At 39.3% G+C, this 16,920-nt stretch overlaps 1 protein-coding gene across 1 annotated transcript in view; it reads right to left on the reverse strand.

Annotated features, from left to right (window-relative positions):
- Positions 1 to 16,920, reverse strand: part of TLN2 (talin 2) — a 474,484-nt gene that overhangs the window by 151,609 nt on the left and 305,955 nt on the right. The window contains exons 10-12 of the mRNA XM_026455077.1: positions 14,409 to 14,472; positions 12,969 to 13,073; positions 1,673 to 1,828 (exon numbers count right to left, since the gene is read on the reverse strand). Coding sequence (XP_026310862.1) covers positions 1,673 to 1,828; positions 12,969 to 13,073; positions 14,409 to 14,472 — 325 coding nt within the window. The remainder of the gene's footprint in view (positions 1 to 1,672; positions 1,829 to 12,968; positions 13,074 to 14,408; positions 14,473 to 16,920) is intronic.

Below are 16,920 nucleotides of genomic sequence, written 5' to 3' on the forward strand. Positions count from 1 at the left end.
TTTATTTTTTTAATTTTTTTTTTTTTTTTTTTTTTTGAGGCAGAGTCTCGCTCTGTCACCCAGGCTGGAGTGCAGTGGTATGATCTCAGCTCACTGCAAGCTCTGCCTCCTGGGTTCGTGCCATTCTTCTGCCTCAGCCTCCCGAGTAGCTGGGACTACAGGCGCCTGCCACCACGCTCGGCTAATTTTTTGTATTTTTAGTAGAGATGGGGTTTCACTGTGTTAGCCAGGGTGGTCTCAATCTCCTGACCTCAGGATCCACCCGCCTCGGCCTCCCACAGTGCGGGTATTATAGGCGTGAGCCACCACGCCTGGCCAAATTTTTCTTTGCAATAAATACTTGGGCCTAGTTTAAAAAGACCAATAGTATTAAAAGATGTAAAACAAAACACAGTTGTTCCCTGTCCTACACATTTTCATATTCACTTTCTACCACATACCCCTCCAAAGGTAACCACTTTCAACTGTTTCGGTGGTTTCTTCTAGTATTTCTAAATAATATGTTTATATTGATTTCTTGATTTTTCTAATTTAGCAATTATCCATGACTTCCTGCAATGGAAGGTGAGGACACAGCTAAGTATGAACATTCATCTTTTGAGGGCCATACAGGCACAGCTGTTACAGCTACAGGAGGATAGAAGGTATGTTTTCTGATGATTCCTTCTAATTGGCAGGAACCTAACAATCTATAGTCAAATTAGACAACTAATGACTTCTTCCATGGTCCCTTCTTTACACAATTTTTTTTTTTTTTTATATCTTATTATGGTATCTTGCATAGATAAGAGGTGATATTTCAAGCATTCACTAGTGACTTCAGGAGTCTTAGGAAATTGACAAATTCTAGCACTTTTTGATTTTTCTTATTGCACAACTTGCCCTACCAACTACCTGCCCTATTGTGTTTCACAAGTAAATGTGGCTATAGTTAAGGCATAGAGTTATTACTCTGCTAACAACAAATACTGAAATCAAGAGGAAGAATTCAGAGGTCTGAAGACCTGAAACAAATATATTCTCACCACTTTCCATAAATTTTATACTAAGCATCTTATCATCTTCATCTTATTCAATCCTAGCAGCTCTGTAGGCATGACTATCACCATTTTATAGCTGAAGAAATTAAGGCTCAGAGAGGAAAGGTAACTTAAACAAGGTCACAGAGCTGGGAAATGACAAACTGGATATCTATAGTAATACTATCCTAAAGTCCACGTTATTTGCACTGTGTACTATGCTGTCTTTCTAGGCAGGCTGAGAAAACACCCCTCAGCAAGATAATCACAACGCTTAGGAAAATATAAAACAGAGAGGGGGCCTTTGTGTGTCAGAGCACTAAAAGTTTCCTTTCAGTATGTGCTAGGGATGTCATCAGGAACACAGAACTGAGAATTATCTGGGTGAGTGGCTTTTTCTAGATAATGAACTAGAGGCTGACTTATGCAGAGTACAGAGAAGGAGCAGTGCCTGAAGAAACCCAGGCTTGCTGACCTCTTTTACTTCTGCACCCATCCCCTTCCCTGCCCATGGGCTTGCACCATCTTCCTCACTCCATGCTGGCTCTCCAAGGCCAGAGAAATCCAATGGGCAAGAATCTGGTCTTTCTCCTGTTCCCACAATATCACCCAAGGCCACGCTAGTGCTCTCCTTGCCCTCTGCCAGTCCCTACCAGTGTGAAGCTCTTGGGTGAGGCTGCCCAGCGCTTGACGGTGGTGAGGGGCCACTCCTGCAGCACCTCCTTGGTCTTTTCATCCACGCGCATCACCGAGTCTTTGGTGATCCCCAGCAGGCGAGGCACCAGCTTGTTCTTGCCTTTCATCTTTTCCTGAAACAGGAGATACCAAGAGTCAGTGCTCTTCCTCTGAATACACCTGACTTTGCCAAGGAATCAGTGATTTTTCAACGTTTTACCTGCATACACTGTGTTTCAAAACAGGCAGGGCTATAGGAAAACCAAGGTTTTGAGGCTAGGTGAGTAACTCATTGAACTAAAGGTATGGGAACTCAAACAAAGACATGAGAAGTATGGAAAAAGCCACAAAAGCATGCCTCTCAGGAGGGCAGCTTGCTCCAAAAACAGACTACGTCAGAAAGATGGGACAGAACTGAAAAGACATCCAGAGAAAAAGAAGCAACGGTGAATTCCAGGTACTATCACTTCCAGTGGCCAACTCAGTGAGTAACAAAAGAGGATTAATCTGAGATTTAAAATTAGCTTAACTAAAACTCTGCCAAAGTAGAATCTTCTCATTATGAGGAGACACAGCTTCCTGCCCTTTTGTAAATCTCTGAAATATATTTGTTTGGATTCTTTGTTTTGGAATTTTGTATATCTACTGATTCTTAAAACTTATTGTATAACTAGTTTTAATAATGTTTTAAGACATAGTAATGTCTATTAAAATAATGGACCCTTAGCTCACAGTCATACCAAAACAAATTAAAGAGAGATTAATAATTTAGGAAGAACACCCAAGTGAGTATTTTTGTGATCCTTGGGTGAGAAATGATTTCCTAAGAAAAACACCAACATAAGAAGCCATAAATGAAACAATAGGCTTAACTCAAAATATACATACTTTTGATAGATTGGGGGGAGGGGAGCAGAAACTAAAAAAACCTCACAAAAAATGAAAAAGACTGGGCAATAAATATTTACAATGAATGTAATGGCAATAGACTTCATATACTGTCTATATGATGTGTTCATAAATCAACAAAATAACTGCTGAAGAATATGAACATAAAATGTTTTTGAAATAACACAAGCAAATAAGTTTTCACTTAAAATAGCTGAGGTTTTCTATTAAAATTAATACTCAGATTTGAGGAACATGTGAAGGCGGTCAGTAGTGATGAAAGCTTAAGACAGCAAAACCTTCATGAGAGAAAATGTGTCAGTATCTATCCAAACCCTTAAAAAGTCCCTACTTTTGACACAGCTAGCTTTTATGAACTTAGTCTAAAAAACAAAGTTATAAATGTGTGTAAAGATTATGCCACATGAAGCTCAACCACAGTACATCATGGTGAAAGCTAGGAACCACCCAAATTTTCAGACAACATTGGGCCCATTCAGGGTGGTATGGCTGTAGATGAAACAATCCAAATTTTCAATAACACGGGACTTAATACATAAATTATGATATATCCAGAAAACAGATTACCCTACATGATTAAAAATCATATTGTAGAAAAGCAATTGGTTTTATGGAAGTAAATTATTCATAATATATCATAAAAAAACAGAATATAGGGCCTAATCTTAGGGGAAATAAAAATTTAAAAATAGGCATATGTCCATTAAATGAAAAAAATGGCACTGAACATCTCATGTGTTTTGTATTATTTTTTCATGCTTTTCCTTATTTCCAACATTTCACATAATGCATGTATATTTTTAGGGTTGTCAGGAAAACCTTTTCAAGTCATATTTGCTGAAATCTAGCAACATCTCAACTGCTATTCTCAGGGGCATAGACATATACATTCACACAAAGGATCCATTTGTGGATGTGTCTACACACACCCAATACAGGGTAATGGCATTTAAAACACAGCTGGAGCATGCTAGATACTTAATAAGCATCATCTGTTCATCTTCAGAGCATCTCCAAAACACTGGTATCATCATTTTTCACTTTGTAAGTGAAGAGCCCAAGGCCAACAGTGGTGAGTGGTAAAGCCATAATCTGAACACAGATTTGAGTAGCTCAAAAATATCCAAAAGCTGACTGTCTACTGTAGTTGACTGTCTTCTGGTGGAAGCAAAGAGAGAAAAGGCCAAATCCCCCCCAACCCCAACCGCCCTCACCATGGGCATTTGGTAACCCTCAGATGGTGACAGTCACCCACACCCCCAGCTTCCTCAGGGAGGACACCATTGTGTGAGGAATCTACCTAGGTGTCTGAGGAGGGGAATATTCTTCCCTGAACCTTAAGTCTTAAACACTGAGAAGGGTCAGATTTTTTTCAAAGAGAGGACAGTTCCACAAGGGTGAGATCAGTGCAGGGCAGACAATGTCAGTTAATCTACTTTGGCTTCGGGAGCCACACAGAGTTTTAGGTTGAGAGGCTCTAGGCAGCTAATTTAGTCGCACAGGGTTGGCACAAACCCAGCTTCTGGGACCCAGGAAGGGGACTGGAGATAAAATATGGTTTGCAGCTGCTGCCTTCATTCTTTCCCATCTGCACTGCTCCCCAGTGAGGGATTCTGGGGTGCGGGAACACAGAATCGTGACGGATTGCCCTAATTCTTGTCAAAATCATTCCAGATTGGGAGAGGAAGCCACAGTGAACAAACAAGTTACAGTGGACTTTCTATCAGCAGGTCACAACTGAGGAAAAGGGGCTGAGGGAACTCAAAAAATACTGGAACTGTCAACAGAGACCACCATCAAGGGATAAAATTACTTCAGCTTCTACACACACAACGCAGAGCAGCTGGAGAAAGGTGAAGTCGCAAATGGCCGAGATCTGTGATCATGATGCAAGGTCTTCCCTGGTGCAGAGACCTGCCTGAGAGCCTCAGTGACAGGAATGTGAGGGGAGGGCCACAGGGTAATAAAGCTCCCTCTTTCCTTCCTATGCCTCAAGTCTCAGTAACCCCCACACCACTCCTTTCCAACCTTCAACTACACAGACCAGCTTCCTTTTATCTCCAGTAGACAAAGCAGGCTAAAGCAGGCACCAGTGAAGATCCATCTATCTCATATACCAACATACACACAGAGTTGTAGCTGTGATTTCTGCCAGCCATCTAGAAGCTTCTCTCTCAAGGTGGTCCTGATTAGATTGTTTTTGTTTTGAAAAGGTCTGCAGCTTGTCTAACTCAGAGGCAGGTGAAAGCAGGCATTCTACCAAGGAGAAGCAGGATTCGTTAATAAACCCAAACCCTCCTCTTTCAAACGTATTTCAGCTGCTACTCCGGGTTTAGCCCTGGCAGCCAGCTGTGATCAAGCCTGCTGTCTGCAGACTCTTCTCACAGGTGCTGAGATTGCCTGATTCTGACATCACCTCTGCTTCACATCTGAGATCCAGAACTGGATGGAGGAATGCAACTGGACTGAGCTTCCGGCTCCCCGTCCTTCACTTCAATATGGCCCAAGCCCAAAGGGTCCTCCCCATGATCCAGCTGAGCTCACTAGAGTTCTAGATTGGCTTGGCCAAAGGGCTGGTTTGCGTGTTTTGTTCTGTCTTCAGTATATTTCTTTCTTTTAGGGGCATGGGGAAAAACGGCTGCTCAAGAGCAAACCTGCAGACCCTGTTTCTTAGCCATTTCTCTCCCTGCAAGTGACTGCCAATCCATTTTGACTACACTTGGGATTCTGAGCTGCTCTGAACGCCCTGTCTGGTGTTTTTACAGTTTAGGGGAGAAGAGGGTCTGTTCCCCAGGTAATCTAAAACCTCAAGGCTCTGGCTATGTCCGCAAAAAATTTTCAAAGGCAAATTTAGAAGTGAGAAGAGTTACACAGTGATTTGCTGGAATAAAACAAGATTTTATGCCAGTCATGGGAAATGCCTTACTGTTGCTTGTGGGGTTTTGGTGTAGCAGATCATGATGAAATGCAAAAGAAGCCAATGAAAGAAGGAAGAACGTAGACATTTACAGCTCCCATTTATGGAGATTTATATGAGGCAGTCCCCTTTTCTGTATTAACTTATTTAAACCTCATAAAAAGTCATAATTTTATGGGTGAACAAACTGAAGCTCAGAGATGGAAGGTAAGGTAACGTATCCAAGGTCAAATTACTAAGTGGCAAGGCCAGGATCCAAACTGAAGTCCTTCTTTTCCAAAGCATATTTCCTAGCCACTGAAAATACTGCTGCCTAATGCTATTCCATGTCAATTCATTATATGGCTCGCAGACATGCTCTGTACGGAGGTGGGTAAACTATGCCCATTGCTAAATCCAGCTTATTTTTATGGCCCAAGAGCTAAGAATGAATTTTCTATTTTTAAATTTTAAAAAAATCAAGAGGAGTATTTTGTGTGACAAAAATTACATAAAATTCAAATTTCAGAGTCCAAAAATAAAGCTTTGTAGAAACATAACCGTGCCATTCATTTACATTTTGCCTATGGCTGCTTTCATACTACAGGGGCAAAGTTGAGTAGCATGATTGGCAAAGTCTGAAATGTTTACTAGCTGGCCCCTAGGGCCAGGGATTTGGGAAATATGGGAAGAGTTCAGTGTCTGGGATAATCTAAAATTTATCAGGCCAGGTACAGTGGCTCATGCCTGCAATCCCAACACTTTGGGAAACTGAGGTGGGAGGATCACTTGAGGCCAGGTGCTCAAGACCAGCCTAGACAACATAAGAAGATCCGTCTCTAAGAAAAAATAAAAATAAATTAGCTGGGTGTGGTGGCACGTGCCTGTAGTCTCAGTTACTCAAGAGGCTGCAGTGAGCCATGATCACGCCACTACATTCCAGACTGAGTGATAAGAGTGAGATCTAGTCTCTAAAAAACTAATAAATAAAATTAATCAATATCCTTATTTTCCAGTCACCACACTTGTTTACATATATTAGCTCGCTTACTCATCATTAGAGCTCTATAAGGAATTATTCCTATTTTTCAGATGAAGAAACTGAGATTTAGAGTTTAGGTACTTTCCCTAAGGTCATATAAGTTTCTACTATTTCTCACACAGGTGTAAATTACCATCCTGGATTCTAGGACAATCTTCCCAACTCCAACATGCAAGCATGCTCTATTACAACGACACAAAGTTTAATACTGATTTTTAGGACAAAATGTTCACAGACATAGAAGAAAATATGATGTAAGCAGCTCTAAGCACATGAAACCAGTCCTTTCAAAATATCTATGACTGATTTCAAGGCTGTGTGGTTTGAGTAAGTATGTTCAATATCATTATTAATTATAATTTCATTTACTTATTTAGAGTTTCTAATAGAAGCCTATAAAAATAGTGAATGGGAAAGTAGAATTACTAACTTTTAATTTATTTCCTAAATTATGCTTTCATTAGCATAATTCCTTCACAATTTAATGCAATGTTCGGTTTGGGGCATGAGAAATCTGTTACTGATGTCTTTTAAAGAATTTATTGTCCCAATTAGTACAACCTCTATGGAAAACAGTATGGAGATTCCTTAAAAGCTAAAAGTAGATCTACCATTTGATCCACTACCGCTACCGGGTATCTACCCAAAGGAAAAGAAGACATTATATGAAAAACACACTTACACATGTATGTTTATAGCAGCACAATTCACAACTGCAAAGATGTGGACTCAACCTAAGTGACCATCAACTAATGAGTGAATAGAGAAAATGTGGCATATATACACCATGGAATACTACTCAGCCATGAAAAAGAACAAAATAATGTGTTTTGCTACAACTTGGATGGAGCTGGGCGCTATTATTCTAAGTGAGTAACACAGGAGTGGAAAACCAAAAACCATATGCTGTCACCTATAAGTGGGAGTTAAGCTATGAGTACACAAACGCATACAGATGAACTTTAGAGACTCAGAAGGGAAAGGGCGGGAGTAGGGCTACAGATAAAAAAGTACACATTAGGTATAATGTATACTACTTGGGTGACGGGAGCACTAAAATCTTACAATTCACTGTTATATAATTCACCCATGTAACAAAAAACCACTTATACCCCAAAAGCGATTGAAAAAAAAAAAAAGTGTACCTTAGGTATACAATTTTTTCTTTTTGGTGCTATTCTGCATGTGATCTCTTTTTATCAGATACTCTAAATGGTTTTGCTAATTTTTACGTACATACTCTAAGGGCTTATTTCACATGGTTGACATATGCCTTATCAATTTCCTTAGCCAATTTAATCAATTTAACAATAAACCTGAAAATTAAAATGATTGCGTATTGTTAAAACATGTACGGGATCCATAAGCTGAAAATTACAAAATGTTGAAAGCGATCAAGGAGGCTCTCTATATCATGTTTATGGGTTAAAAGATTTAACAGAGTAAAAATGTCAATTATCTCCAAATTGATCTATAAATTTAATGCAATTACTATCAAAATCACAGCAAGCCTTTTTGTAGACATAGATAAGTTTGTTGGAAAGTATATATGAAAAGGAAAAAACCTAAAATGGCTAAAACGATTTTGAAAAAAAAGAAAAAAGGGGATTTATCTGATGTTAGGGCTTACTTATACTAAAGTTGATCACGACAGTGTGATTAGCAGAGGGATACATATTTGAACGAGAACAAAACAGAGAACCCAGAAATAGACCCATAAAGATGTGCTGAACTAAATTTTGACAAAGATGCAAAAGCAACTCAACGGAGGAAGAATAGCACTTTCAACAAATGGTGCTGGAGTAAGTTGATTATGGTGGGGGTTACCCAAATCTATAAATATGACAAAACTACATGGAACTAAACACACACAAGTACATGGAACGCTAGAGAACTCTGAATAAGGTCTATGGATTGTACTAATGTCATTCTCCTGGCTGTGTTACTGTACCATTGTCAGCATTGGAGGAAACCTGATGAAGGGCACATACGACCTTTCTGTATTACTGTTATTTTTAAAACTACAGTCAGTTTTAGAATATTTTTAACACATCAAAAAGAACCCTGTACCCTTTAGCCATCATTCCCCTATCTCCCTTACCACACTCTTGAGCAACCACTAACCTTCTTTCTCTCTCTATAGATTTGCCTCTTCTGGGCACTTCACATAGAGGGAATCATATAATATGTGGTCTTTTGTGACTGGCTTCTTTCACTTAGCATAACATTTACAAAGTTGATCCATGTTGTAGCATATATCGGTACTTCATTCCTTTTTATGGCTGAATGATATTGCATTGTATGGATACAATATAAATTGTCTACCCATTCATCAGCTGATGCTTTGTGTTGTTTCTTACTTTTGGCTAACACTGCTGTGAACACCTATGTGTAAGTTTTTATGTGGATACGCACTTTCAATTTTCTTTGGTATATATTCATACAAGTGGGATTGCTGGGTCATATGGTATTTCTGTGTTTAATCAATTGAGGAACTGACAGACTGTTTTCCAAAGTGACAGTACTATTTTACATTCCTACCAGCAGGTTACGGGGGTTCCAATTTTTCCATATCCTCACCAACACTTGTTATCATCTGACTTTTTGATTCTGAGTTAGTTTTACAGCTTCTTGTGAATCTGTAATAATTTCCAAGTAAAAAATAAAAAAAAAATGACTTGGTATATATTGTTACAGGATAATCATAGCTACAAGTCATAGTAATTTTGTTCCTTCATTTGCTAAAGCAATGATTTTCCCCGCATTTTTGTATCTTACTATATTTCCCAGAACTTCCAAAATAATGTTAGAGGGTAATGAGATGGTGGGCACATTTATTCTGATTTCAATTCTTACAACTTTCTTTCTTTCTTTCTTTCTTTCTCTCTCTCTCTCTCTCTCTCTCTCTCTCTCTCTCTCTCCCTTTCTTTCTTTTAACAGAGCCTTACTCTATTGCCCAGGTAGGAGTGCAGTGGTGCAATTTTGGCTAACACCAACCTCTGCCTCCCAGGTTCTTCAGTACCCAAGTACCTGAGATTACAGGTATGCACCACCACATCTGGCTAACTTTTGTATTTTTAGTAGAGACGGGTTTTCGCCATGTTGGCCAGGCTGGTCTTGAACTCCTGACCTCAAGTGATCTGCCTCCCCTGGCCTCCCAAAGTGCTGGGATTACAGGCATGAGCCACCATGCCCAGCCTCTTATAGATTTCTCTCTAGCATTTCTATTAAGTATAATACTAATGAGAAGTTTGATACTGATGAACCTGTATCATGGTGAGCAAGTACACTTATATTCCAGCATTTTAAAGAGTTTTCAATAAGATGTTGAGTTTTATCAAATATCCTAGTGGCTTTATATAAAATAGTCATATGATATCATCTTATTTAAAGTCTTGATCTGATTCAGGTTCATTTATTCTTAATATTGACTAATTCCTGCATTTTTTAGCTATACCACTTTTAAAATAAGGCAAACTATGGTCACAAAAATTATATTAAAAACGATTGTAAAATAAAATGTCATACTACTGGGCCCACTGAGCAAAACACTGAAGTGAGCAATGTGCTATTAACATTGTAGAAAGCAACAAAAATAAAATAAAAATTTGAATATTTCATATGTATATACAAGTTGCAAGTGCTTGGGCAGGCATGGTGGCTCATGCCTGTAATCCCAGCACTTTGGGATTACAGGAGAATAACCTGATGTCGGGAGTTCGAGACCAGTGTGACCAACATGGAGAAACCCTATCTCTACTAAAAATACAGAATGAGCTGGGCATGGTGGTGCATGCCTGTAACCCTAGCTACTCGGGAGGCTAAGGCAGGAGAATTGTTTGAATATAGGAGGCGGAGGTTGTGGTGAGCCGAGATTGCGCCACTGCACTCTACCCTGGGGGACACACCATCTCAAAAAAAAAAAAAGTTGCAAGTGCTGCCTACTTTCTTAATCCTTTCTTCCTTCAAAGAGATGCAATTTTTTAAAAAAATATAGAGAAAGAAGGGAAAGACAGAGAGAGAGGAGAGGGAAGGAAGGAGTAAGGAAGGAAGGGAAAAAAGGTCTCTCATGTTCTTGTTATGCCTTAAGTAATTTTGTAAACAGAGATTTGGTTTGATCAAATCTGCAAGACCCTGCTATAACGAGATCTTTGCTCTCTCTCAAATTATCCTAGTGACCATGGACCGATTTTTCTTAGGTTCTAAATTGTCACTGGAGAACAAACTGATTTTTTCTACAATGTGGTGTTCAACGTCTCTTCCTAATTACAGATTTCTGTATGTTCTTTATTATCCTAAATTTACTAACCTATATGCAAGCACATCGTTGAAACTGACTGTGTGTGAAGCCTGATGGTATTAATGGAAGACGATGTGAATGTAAGAGATGAATTTAATACTGGGAGGACTACAGGGAAACTCAAGAAAATAAATGGAAATTGATGCCATTAGCAGTGGACATGATGAAAATCTGTTTAATCTTTGTCCCTGCAAGGCATTGGAGCTCATTTACTACTGGATGCCCTTCACAATAATCAATGAAAAGCACAATTTCTAAAACGAGCAGATCTCCCCATGTGTTCAGGGCACAGATGGGAAGCTAGAACGGTGGAAGCAGGTGACTGCCTCTCAAATGGGGTCACTCCAGCTAAGGCAGTACAGCTAGAGGCTGGGAACACCATCTGTGAATCAGGGAGACCTGAACTCAAGCCCTGGCTTCTTCAGTTACTAGCCTTATGGCCCCAACTGAATCACTGGATCTAGCTGGGCCTCTGTGTTCTCACTTACACAAAGAAGATAGTACGGCTGGGTGCTGTGGCTCACGCCTGTAATCCTAGCACTTTGGGAGGCCAAGGTGGGTGGAGTGCCTGAGCTCCGGAGTTTAAGACTAGCCTGGGCAATTTGATGAAACCCTGTCTCTACTAAAATACAAAAAATTAGCCGGGTGTGGCAGCATGCGCCTATAGTCCCAGCTACTTGGGAGGCTGAGGCAGGAGAATTGCTTGAACCCAGGAGGCAGAGGTTTCAGTGAGCCAAGATTGCGCCACTGCACTCCGGTCTGGGCGACAGAGTGAGATTCTCCAAAAACAAAAGACTCACAGAGTGAGAGTCTCCAAAAACAAAAAGAAGATACTAATAGTAGTTTTGCCCTTAGGTTGTTGATAGGTTTGAATGAGATAAGCTTGATGGATGGCTGTTTACTAAACATTATTGCTGTTATTATTAATATTGATAAGTGGAGTCACTGTTACCTAGATGGCATCAGTGCCATTCAAATATTCACTGATACTTTAAAACTGCCACTAAACGTAAAAGATTCAACCTCTCAATTATTTTTCTTAAAAAGAAGGTGACTGACATACACTTTCTTCATTGCAAAGGCCCCAGCGATTTTGGGTGTAAAACTGAGAGCTAGTTTGGATGATGTACTAATAACTAATCAGCACGCAGCATATGGCTTTCTGACACATAACTTCTTGCTATCTCCTCTCTCCAAATGAGGCAGCTTGCTCCAATGAGGAGTGGAGTCAAGGAAAACATCTTAGAGGACAATATAACTTCTTCTCTTTGGTAGTTCTCTTTGGCTGTGGGGAGAGACACCTTCTTAGTCTGGTCAGTTTTATCCTTCCAACTTCAGTCCCTGGATGCAGCCGCAACACGGCTGGTTTGCTTCCATTTGCTGAAAGCAACACAAGAAGACTCACTATAAGTTAGAGCTTTCTCCAGGGCCCCAGGCGAGAGGCCAAAGGGGCCAAAGCAAAACAAGTAGAAATATGTGAAACCTAATAGTCAGACAACTAAAGAGAGTATCATTTCCCTGAGGTTAGGAAAAGCAAAGGGGTAACAAAGATAACCAGAAGAGTTGTCAGTCAAGTGAAGATGACACCCATCAAGGGCCAACCTGGGCTCGCTCGCAGGTGCAATTTCAAAGACACGCCTCTTTTCCTCTAGTAGGAAAACAGAAAATTCCCATGAAAACAGACCTGAAGGCCGTAAAATCCCAAGTCCTGTCTTAAAGTTTACAAATTAAGCATCATATTTACCACATGAATTCGATCTGGTCTGCAGTGGTGAAGAGCCTTCACTTAGTCCACAGGACTCTTGACCGTCATAAATGAAACATTGTCAGGAGAAGGAATAACAAGGAAAAGTGAACTCACTCCTTCAGGGACTTTATAGCCCTGACAGTGATCTCAGCCAAAGCCCAGCTGCCCAGGGGCTCCTGGACAGCAGGGCTCACTCACCAGCCCGCAGGTCATACCCCTCATGGCTGTGGTGCAGCTAAACGCAGGTCAGCACTAGCCAGATGTTCCACCCGCAAATGCTAGCAGGGTGAGCAGGACAAACCAGACTTAACAGCAAATGCTTGAACCAAAGAAAAAAGAAGTGGCCGAGGTAAATGCCCTCCCCATTCTGCCCAACTCACCTTCACCAGGAAGAAGGACACGCCATATGTGCGGAGGGACCGTGCGAGTTTGACATACTTGACCTTGGCTTCTATCTCACTCATCTCTCCGCAGTTCTTATGCTCCTGCAAAAGTGACAGTAGCCGGGAGCAGTTATTGCATCTCTGCCAGCAGAGAGAGGTAGTTACTGTATGTGGTGGACACAGGGGCTAGGAATGATCATTAAGTGATGTTTGTGTCTGAGGCCCCTCCATGACACAGGCAACTGCTGACCAAGGATCAGAGCACACAGGAAGTTCTAACATAGGGATTTCAAACCAGAGTTTGAGCCCAAGTAGCCCACATTACTTCACAACTAAATGCGACAATTCATGCACACATGCCGTGTGGTGGGAACAGGGTCCATAACTGCAATCACATTTTCAAAGGACTCTATGTCCCAAATGGTTGAGGGCCAAGACTTTAAATGATACCAAGAAAAATGTTCTTCTCAGGAGAGGTGTCATTCTAACATCTATCCAAAATGTATTGGCTGGGTGTGGTGGCTCATGTCTATAATGCCAACACTTTGGGATCAAGGTGGGTGGATCATTTGAGATTAGGAGTTTGAGACCAGCCTGGCCAACATGGTGAAACCCCATCTCCACTGAAAACACAAAAATTAGCCGGGTAGTGTGGCACATGCCTGTAATCCCAGCTACTTGGTAGGCTGAGGCACGAAAATCACTTGAACGGGGGTGGGGTAGTGGGTAGGGGGTGGGGGGTGGGGTGCGGAGGTTGCAGTGAGCTGAGATCACCCCATTGCACTTTGTCTTGGCTCTGCTTCAAAAAAAAAAAAAAGTATAACTTTCTAAAGAATAGGGTAAATACATGCCTGTACACGATAGTACTCAGAAACAATATTGGAGAAAAGTATGTTTTATATGCATGAAATTTGTATTTTAATTTATATTTACATTTCAGGATCAAAGACGACTTTGGTATCTTGGATTCCTTAGAGTGTGGCATGCCAAAGTTTGTGTTAGGGCTTTTCTTACTGGTTGTGTAGACTGGACAAGTCTGACTTTTAGAATAATCCTGGATTTTTAACAGGCGCTAATTTCCAAATTCCAGTTTCAAAAAACAAATCTCAGGACAAAGAGGCTACTTGTAGATCCTTCCTCAGTGCATGTTAACGGTCTATCGCCTTGTTTCAATGTTACCAAGATAATGCCTTTGAAATTAAATGTATGCACATTTTTCTCAGAAGGGCTAGGTAACCTTTAGCAAGAAAATATGGATTAAGATAATAAATCTGCCCAAAGTAGAACTGTCAGCTTCTTTACTCTTGAGTCACTAATCATTTACTATGTAAGAGTACAGGCACGAGGTATAAAACTATTATGCGCAGAGGCCCCCTCATACTAATAAATGAGGATGGGGAGTGAGGAGAATAATAAAGTTCTGTACATTTCCAATACCTGAAAGATCCTCTTTTCAGCTCCTCTCTGCTTGATATATTCTTTGGGCAGGAATTCCTTCAGACTAAGAGAGAGACATTTAAAAAGGAAAGGCATTTATCATGTTCTATGATGAGAAGCAAAGCAAAGACATTTAATAAAACTCACAGTTAACTCACTAAGTCTCCCAATATTTTACAGAGTAATTAATAACAGACTGCTATATCCTACGATGCACTTGAATAAGGACACGGACATAAAACTAGTATGACAGAAAAGGTCAAACTAACATATTTAAAGAAGAAAGAATTTCCAGGATCTATTGTAAAGTTAAAAAAAAAAAAAAAAAAAAAGAGCACAAGAGTATATAGTATGCTGCCTTTTGTAAGAAACGAAGGAGATACTTATTTTAAAAACATTATTTTCTATTGTCTACATATTTTTAAAAAATACAAGATAAACCTAGTTCTAATAAAAATGGTTCTCCATGGAAGAGGGGAAAAACAAGGAGAAGGGAACAAGGATGGAAACTAAACTTCTGTATTTCTTGTATTATAGTTTTCACTTTAGAACCACATGAAATTGCAAAAAAAAAAAAAAAAAAAGCAACATCTAAAAATCTAAAGCAAACTAAAACCGTCTATCAAGTTGACAGCATAACTACAGGGAGAATAATTACGTCAAGTAACTTTGCAAAACAGTCTTTTGACTGTATATCCCTTGTAGGATATTATGGACAAAATAAACCATAGTAGACTTGTTAGTAAAAATATTAGTATTTCAAACTAACATCTACTTTCCCTCCTGTCTATACATACACACATACAATAAAATTAGGATGTTACATTATATATAAGTAGGATGTTATATATAATTAGGATAAAGTAAATGAGTAATTATAGTTGTTGTTAGGAACCATTTTCAGCATAAAATAGATAAAAATAAACAAAATGCAAAAAGACTTGGCTAAACATTCCGCAACTTTTATCTGAACTGGAAATACTGGCCTGAGTACCTGATTCATTTTTCTTTTCCTGAAAAACATTTTCTAGCTACGTCCCCGTTAAAGGCCAGGAGCAGGAACAATCTGATAGCACCCTGTGCCCCCGCCATCTCTGCTGGTGCCTAGGCCAGGTGGTCTTCTAAATACCATTTCCACTAAAAGGAACCAAGTCTCATATAAATCACTGATTCTTGGTCTGAGGCAGGAAATGTATAAAATGTTCCTGGGACTTCTTGTGGCTTGAATCAAGGAAGTTACCAAGATAATACTGGAGCCAGTATCAATGAATTCCCATTAGCCAAAAACTGGATGATTTTAAACTGCATATTGAAAAAGAGAGAACAAAATAATAAACCCATCCATCCAGCCTCAACAGTTATCAACTCATGGCCAATCATGACTCATCTATTTCCCCATCCCACTGACCTCCCCTGGATTATTCCGAAGCAAATCCCAGACATCATATAATTAATACCATGTGATGGGACAATTTAAGCATCAGAAAAAGGATGACTGCACTAAGTTAAACCGCAGATATTTAATATCCACAAAGATTTTTTTAAAAAATCACTGGTCACCTTAAGAGACTGCTATGGTCCCAACTTGTACTGAAAATTATAAATGAGGGGAAAGAAACAAGTATTTATTCTGATGTTTCTAAATGTTGATGAGGGCAAGAATCACAGCTAATAAATGTAGAAAAAATAAAAGAAGTCCAAAATCATCATTATACAACTCTTACTGAAATAACTGATAGATCAAAGCAAATTTCAATGACTGTGAGATAAAAAAATAACAAGTTGATTGGGAACTTTTTAACAGATTGATCGCTCTGATAACATCTAAACCCAATGATCAATTTTAATATTAATCAAAGTAGGATAACCAGATAATATATGCCTCCCAACTGATACAAAAGGAAGTATACAGCCCCACCTAGGAAGTATTCTTGGCAATAAAGAATAAGTAAATACATAATTAAAACTGAATTTAATTGAGTCCCTAAATCTAAATAAGGGTTTACAAAAAGAATAGGGGAACATGTTCAATGATACCATCAGGATACAATTAGCCAAACCCAAACACAAGAAATTCTAAGAAAATAACTTAGCTTCTTCAAAAATAAATATTTTGGTAGTAGTGGTGAAAAGGAGGGCATAATAATAAACTAAAAGAGATATAAGAAATATATTTACCTACAAAGCTCTAGTAACAAAGACAGTGCAGTAATGATGTAAGAACAGATAAATAGGTCAATAGAACAGAATTGAGAGTCCAGAAATTAACCCTCACCTTTATAGTCAACTGATTTTCAGCAAGGGTTCCAAGACAATTCAGTGGGGAAAGAATACGTTTTTAAACAACTAATGCTGGGACAACAGGATGTTCACACGCAAAAGACAGAAATTGAACCCCATACCTCATACTATACACTAGAATTAACTCAAAATCTATGATAGACCTACATGTAATAGCTAAATCTATAAAACTCTCAGAAGAAGATACAGGAGTAAATCTTTACGACCTTGA

The sequence above is a fragment of the Piliocolobus tephrosceles genome, chromosome 6 (assembly GCF_002776525.5).
Source record: "Piliocolobus tephrosceles isolate RC106 chromosome 6, ASM277652v3, whole genome shotgun sequence".
Taxonomy (NCBI): domain Eukaryota; kingdom Metazoa; phylum Chordata; class Mammalia; order Primates; family Cercopithecidae; genus Piliocolobus; species Piliocolobus tephrosceles.